The sequence below is a fragment of the Leptonychotes weddellii genome, chromosome 2, assembly GCF_054177405.1.
Source record: "Leptonychotes weddellii isolate Sample4059 chromosome 2, ASM5417740v2, whole genome shotgun sequence".
NCBI classification, from domain to species: Eukaryota; Metazoa; Chordata; class Mammalia; order Carnivora; family Phocidae; genus Leptonychotes; species Leptonychotes weddellii.
In genome coordinates, this window is record NC_138370.1 from 176,017,682 (window position 1) to 176,024,375 (window position 6,694).

Below are 6,694 nucleotides of genomic sequence, written 5' to 3' on the forward strand. Positions count from 1 at the left end.
GGGATGATTCTGGGTCACGGAGCTGGATGGCAGGGGCAGACAGACAGCTGGACCGCCAGCCCAGGGAAGACCTCCGTGGCGCCTTCTCCTGGGCTGTCTGGAGCCACCACTGAGAACACGGAGCCCCTAGTGTGGCCCGCTTACTGTGCATCTCAACCTGGGAGCCAGAAGTGAGGGACAGAGACAGGTTTTCAAGGGGGCTCGATTCTGTTAGAAGTGACCCTTTCTAGCCCCAAATGACCTCTCTGCCCAACTAGAGAAGCACACCCCAGAAAGGGTCCATCATCTGACCCGCTTTGCAGGGGACCCTGTATTCACCCTGTAACCACCTATCTTGGGACTGATGGAGGCTGGATGGCCACCGTAATCCAGACTATTGAAATAAGCTTTTGTTCAGAGCCCATAAACTCAGGCCCTGAGCTGGGGCTTTGCCCATGGGTCTGGATCCCCCAAGCTTGCCAGAGATTGCAGATGGTCTAGGGGGGAGGGGAGGCTGGAGAGCAGCATTCCCCGCCTGACCTTGCTGGGAGTGTCCATGTTTTGTTTTGGCCAAAAGAAAAACCCATATGGTTAGAGATGGCTATCAAGGAAGGGGCAGTGGACGTGGGGGGCCACACAGCCAGCAGCCCCTTGTGCCAAAGGAGACGGGCTCTACCTTCACCTGACTCATGGCTTTTGGGTTTTGTGGAAGCCCCAGAACTGTGGGACACAGGACACATAGTCCCCTCCTCCCCCCCAATCCTTTACCTTCCCCATCGCGAAGTCCCCAGAGGTCCTGCTGGGCCTCCTGGTCAGGGAGGGGGACGTGGGGGCTGGAGTGGGGAGTCCCCAGACCTCGGCTCCTGCCTGCCCTTTCCACCATACCACCGGTCCTTGGTGGGCACTGGAAAGAGCTCCAGGAAGGAGGGACGGACAGCACCCACCGTAGCCTGCTATCAGAAGAGGGGCCCCGCCCCAGTGATCACAAAGCAGCCAAAACGGTCCAGAAAACGTCCCTTTTATTCCATACGCAAATAAGTAGGTTCATTTTTAAAAAAGTCTTCGCCAGAAGAACTGGAGGCCACGGCCCAGGAGAGAAGCCTCAGTCCGGCCCTGTCTGCAGAAGGGACACTCTGACACAAGTGCCACCCGGCCGGGTCTTCGCCCCTTCCCCTGCGCAGGGGTGCTCTCCCTGGGGTTCTCCCTCTGTGGGGCCCACTAGCAAGGCCATGAGGCTGGTCACAGTCCTCTGGAGGCCTGCTGTCTGGGGTCCTGCACAGTCCTGGGGAGGGACGTGTATGTTGGGTGGGGGCTGTGTTGGGGACTGGTCACCTTGAAGCACCTTGAACAGCCTCCTTGCCTCAGGGGTGGGCTGCGCCTGGGTGCTTGCGGGCTGCAGTGGGGTCACTGAACTTGCTCCCGCCGGAGGCCTGTCCTGCTGGGGCTCTGGGCTGCCTGGCACACCGTACTGTCTCTCTGGGATGCCCTCTTCCCTGCCAGGGTTCCAGCCTGTCTGGGCGCCACAGTCCAAGACATCTCTGTTACACTCTGGAGGAGCTTCGGACAGGGTTCTGGCCGGCGCGGCAGGCAGCCTGCGATCAGGCGCAGAGGGGCCCTAGGAGCGGCCCGGCCCTCCCCCAGCTTTCCCTGGGCCGCCCCAGAGGTCCCCAGCGGCCCCAGGGAGTGGGCCCAGCGGGTGGGGCTCACACCAGGCCGGGCATCTGCGCCCGCAGGAAGGGCACGGAGGCAGCTGCCGGGAAGGCGGCCAGCGGGTAGGCCAGGGCCCCGGAGAAGCCAAGCAGCGGCGGGGGCGGCGCGGGCGCGGCGGGCGCCAGCGGGAAGGGCAGCGCGGCGGCCGGGGGCCCGGTGGCGGAGGCGGCCGGGGGGCTCTCGTGGTAGAGCACCGGAACGCGGACGAGGCGCTGCGCACCCGGCGGGGACAGGCTGGCCGCCTCCAGCTCGGCCGCCAGCTGCCGTTTCCACTTGTTGCGGCGGTTCTGGAACCAGATCTTGACCTGCGTCTCGGTGAGCTGCAGGGAGGCGGCGAGGCCCGCGCGCTCCGCGCTGCTCAGGTAGCGCTTCAGGTCGAAAGTGGACTCGAGCTGGAAGACCTGGCTGCGCGAGAAGACCGTGCGCGTCTTCTTCTTGCGACCGCCGCCCACGCCAACGCCGCCGCGCGCCTCGCCCGCCACGGCGGGGGCCTCGGCCAGCTCCGCCGCCTCCTCCGCGCCGGCCGTCGGGCCCCGCGCCGCCAGCTCGGCTGCCTCTCGCTGCAGCGCTCCCGGCCCGGGGCCCCGCTGCCAGGCGCCCTCGGCTCGGCCCATCTCCTCGCCTGTCTCCGGTGAGTCCCGGTCGCTGGCTGCAGGGGAGAGAGGGGCACAGGGTTGGTTCTGGGGCTGATCCCCAGACCCAATCACTGCGGCCGGCTGCTCCCCCAACCCATGGGCTCACCCACAGCTGCCCCAGGGAAACAGTACCCGGGGCAGGGCCCTGCATCCCACAGGGCTGCCTAGAGATCTCACCCAGGGATGGAGAAAGGCAGAGAGAGGAGGAGGTGAGTTGAAGACCAGAGAGCAATACTGCAAACCGACAGGCTGGCAACACACACACTCTCACTCAGAGCTGCACATGCACACCGGAGGATGAAAGGGGAAAAAGGGAAGAAAAGAAACACAAAACGCAAACAGAAACCCGGAAAGAGAGGTTCCCGAAACCACAGGCTCCATACTGAAACACGACAAAGCCTCGCAAGCGCCACACTGCGCTGGAAGGATGCCCTCCCCTCCGACATATATGTACGCACCAGAAAACAAACAAGGGCAGCCTGACTCCCCGGCACCCAGCCCTACACCAAGCCCCCCAGACACAGAAATAAAGACCTGCAGTGACCCTCCCCATCCACTTTCAGAGGCCGAGGCAAAATTCCCGCTTGCACAGAAACATCCCATAGAAGGAGAATAAACAAATGCAGACAGTCCCCAAAACAAAACTCCAGGTGACGCTGGGATCCCCACCCACTACCCACTTTCTGTTCCCCTCACCCAAATGCCCACGGAGACCTACGCGTCCACTCTTCCCCCCAGTACAAATACAAGCGGGGCTCTGCAGAAACACCGCAGGGGCACAGCATCCCAACCACCGTGGCTGAGCCTGTGGGCTTGGGGTTACAGAAGGCCACAGGGGTTCCTGAGCTCGTGCTCCAAAATACCAGGCTCCACCTGACCTCCCACAAGTAAGGAGACGCCCCCCAGCACTGGCAAGGGATGGTGCCTCCAGGTGAAAGAGGCTGCCCAGGACGCAGGTGCATGTCCAGAGTCCAGGCCCCCCGCTTGAAGACTGCAGCGGCCAGCCTGTGGGATTCAGGCCAACCCGGGCCAGTTTACCCTTCCCCCTTGCCATGGCCTGAGCCCCCTGTGCCAAGGCTTGGCAGGCCTAAGCGGAGTTTGGCCCCTCCAGCCCCTCCAGCCCTCAGAAGCCAGTGGTGTGCCGGCAACGTGAGTGTTTACAAGGTGTGCCAACACCGCTGGGCTCGTGTGTGTGGCTTGGGCCATACCCCGGTGGCCCTGGAGGTGTGCAGATTCGAGTGTGCCCCCGCCTAACCCCGGTGGTGTGAGCCCTCCCAGTGCCTGACGGTGCCTGATGGGGAGTCAGGCTCCAGGCTGGCGTGTGTGTGTGTGTGTGTGTGTGTGTGTGTGTGTGTGTGCGCGCGCGCGCGCGCGCGCGCGCGCTACCAGGAGCCTCTGCCTCCCCACAAACCCCGAGCCCCCAGACTCACAGAGGCCCCCACACTACCACAACACACCACGCCAGGCCTGCCGGCTCTGGTGGGAAACCTGGACCCTAACCCGCATTGCACGAAATAAGAAGCCCCGTCTTCAGGAGCTGCCACGAGGGCTGCAGGGGGAGAAGACCCTGGGGCAAGGTGGGGACCACATCTCACCCTGCCAGACCTTCTCAGAAACACTCCCGGGGTGGGGGGCACTAAATGTGATCACTTGATTTCAGGGAAACCACCGAGCCGTGATCCAGTGTACGTGAAAGGGGTGGAGGCCCAGACTTTTCTGGGTATGGGTTCTCCGAGGTGGGTCCCTTTGCAGAAGGGTCACTCCCACTCCAGAGAGGGGGTTTATTGAGAGGGGTCTGGCAACGGATCTTGGAGCAAGAGCCTGGAAGAGTCCTCAGCTGGCTTTAGTGTGTGTGTGGGGGGGGGGGGTTTGCTGGCCAAGCCTGGGGGCCAGCATTGGAATGACTTCCTGGTGTTCCTCCCAGGGGTCTTCCTCCCAAGGGCAGGTCCCCAAGGGAGGGGGCGAGCCTGGGGAGAAGGAGCAGAACTCAGGGCCAGAGGGGTGAGTAATTGTGGGGCTGAGAACCCCCACTCCCAGCCTCTGAGCCCTCAGCAGGGAACAAAGGCATGGGAGGGGGAGGGGCAGAAAAGGAAGAGAGAGGGGTGGGACTGGGGGCTTCAGAATGGGCTCCCTTCTTGCCTGGGAGGACCAAGAGGGAGGTGTCGCCGGCCCCAGCCCCTGTCCTCAGCTCTCAGAGGAGATGGGGTTTGAGGGCGCAGATGCTCCCCCCTCCACTCTCCAGCCCCCCAACAGTGTCTCCCTCTGCTCCAGCCCCTTCACGTTTCCCGGTCGGACTCTACTTTGTCTTCACTTCTTCTGCCCCTTACCTCCCTGTCTTCTCACCATCACCCGCGGGGCTTCTGTGTCTGCGTCTTCTCTTTTCCTCTCTCCCCACATCCCTCTTCCTTCTTCCTCCATCCCTCCCTCTTCCCCCACCCTCTCTCTGCTCTCCGTCTCTCCCTGTCTTTTTCCAGGCCCCGTCCCTCGCTCTGCTTCAGCTGCCCGCCCTCCCCGTCCCCGGGCTCCTCTCCGAAGGCTCTCCAGCCTCCCTGGGACCCGCAGAGCCTGGCGACGCAGAGCTCCCTGTCCCGGGGAGCCGGCCTCCAAGCCCACCCCGCTACACGCAAGGAGGAGGGCGGCCCAGAAAGGCCTCCGACGGACGCCAAGTCCGCGAGCACAGTCCCCGCGGCCCACCCGTCCCGGCGCCCCGACTCACTGTCCGGACTGAGGCCGCCTCCGTAGCCGCCGTGCGCCCGAGGGTACCAGCGCGTCGCGCCGCCGCAGCCCAGCGCGTAGGGCGGCCCGGGGCCGGGGGGCGGCCGGGGACCGAGGCCCGGCGCGCCCGGCCCGAGCAGCGCCCGCGCCCGCGCCTCCCCGCCGGGCCCCGCGCCCGCGCGCAGCTGCCTCCGCCGCTGCAGCCGCCGCCGCCGCGCCTGCTCCGCGTCCTCGTCCTCCGGGTCGTCGTCGTCGTCCTCCTCGTCCTCGCGGCCGCCGCCGCCGCCGCCCTGGGCCGCGCGCCTGGCGCCCTTGGCCTCGGCCGCCAGCAGGTTCTCGATGAGGAAGGAGGAGGCGCGGGCCGGCGTGGCACGCCCGGGCTCCGTCAGCTCGTCCGGCATCGCGGCCGCGGGCCCGTCGGGCTCTGCCGGGCTCCTCGGGGTCCCGGGCCCCCCTCCGGGGACAGTGGCGCGCGGCTTCCCGGCTCGCGCGCGGGCTGCCCTGGAGCCGCCGCCGGGAGCGCTGGCGTCGGGCCCCGCCGGGCGGGCGGCGGCCTCGGCGCGGGGCTGGGCTGGGCCGGGAGCGGGTGCGCGCCGACAGCCGGCCGGGCAGCCGCCTCGCTCGCCTTTCACGTCGCCGCTCTGGTCGCCGCCCGGGCCGGCCCCGCTGGGGGCGGGGAGGGGCGGGGGAGGGGCCGGCAGGGGCGGGGCGGCGCGGGCCGGGCGGGTAGCCGGCGCAGCCCAAGGACGCCGCGGCGGGCCCCGAGCGCGGCCGCTGTCCGGAGACGCCTCCGGGGGCCGGGCGCGCGGGCGGTCGCGCGGCCGAGGGCGGGGGGCGGGAAGGTCCGGGCCGGGGGTCGCGGCGGGGTCGGCCCCGCGTGATCCATTCCCGGGGCTCGCGCCGCTGGGGCCGGGCTGGGGGCTGGGGGTGAGGGGGGCGGGGCCTCGGCTGGGCGGCCGCCCATTGGCCGCGGGAGTCCGATGAGAGGCGGGCTGGCCAATCACCGTCCGGCCGGGGCCGTAATTGCCTCGCCGCGGGGAGAGTGTTGGACCAAGCGTGAGTAACTGTGCGCGCGCTCGCGAGTGTGGTATGTGCGTGTGTGCACGTGTGTGTGTGTGTGTGTGTGTGTGTGTGTGTGTGTGGATGTGTAGGGATGTGCGTATGCACAGGGGGCGTGAAGACCCCGGACTTCTAAGAAAACCGTCAGAGGCTGGGCCACAGCCATTTTTTTCAAGACTCTGGGTGTCAGAGCTGCAAAGCTGTGGCATATTTCAATATTTACACTTAATAAAATATGCTTTCCGTGCCAAATGTGGTGCCATAGAACTCTCTGGTTCCCAGGCTCAGTCTCAGAACGTAGGGAAATGGTCGCCCCCACCCCCGCTCCGGTGGCCCTGCCGGCTGCGCGCCCGAAGGCCCGCGGAGTGAGAGCGGCTCCCCAGCGTCCCGCTCCCCGGGAGGCCCGGGCCTTAGTCGGGGGGGCGGGAGCCACTGACCCCGGCCACGGAAGTCTTGGGGGCAGGCCTCATCCCTCACTGAGCCTCCGTTTCTAGACTGTGAACCCGAGGGGAGTCTCCTCCCCTTTCTGCAGCAGGGAGCGCGGTGACAAACGTGCATCCCGGCCCACGCCGCCACCCTCGGAGCTGTGTCGGCTC

At 66.6% G+C, this 6,694-nt stretch overlaps 1 protein-coding gene across 1 annotated transcript; it reads right to left on the reverse strand.

The window, feature by feature from the left end:
* Window positions 1-988: 988 nt before the first annotated feature.
* HMX1 (H6 family homeobox 1) lies at window positions 989-5,470 on the reverse strand. The gene is made up of 2 exons (XM_081813094.1): window positions 5,041-5,470; window positions 989-2,338 (listed from the first exon to the last, which is right to left on the reverse strand). Exons 1-2 carry the CDS (start codon window positions 5,438-5,440, stop codon window positions 1,683-1,685), a joined length of 1,056 nt encoding a protein of 351 aa, XP_081669220.1. The 5' UTR covers window positions 5,441-5,470; the 3' UTR covers window positions 989-1,682.
* Between the last annotated feature and the right edge of the window lie 1,224 nt (window positions 5,471-6,694).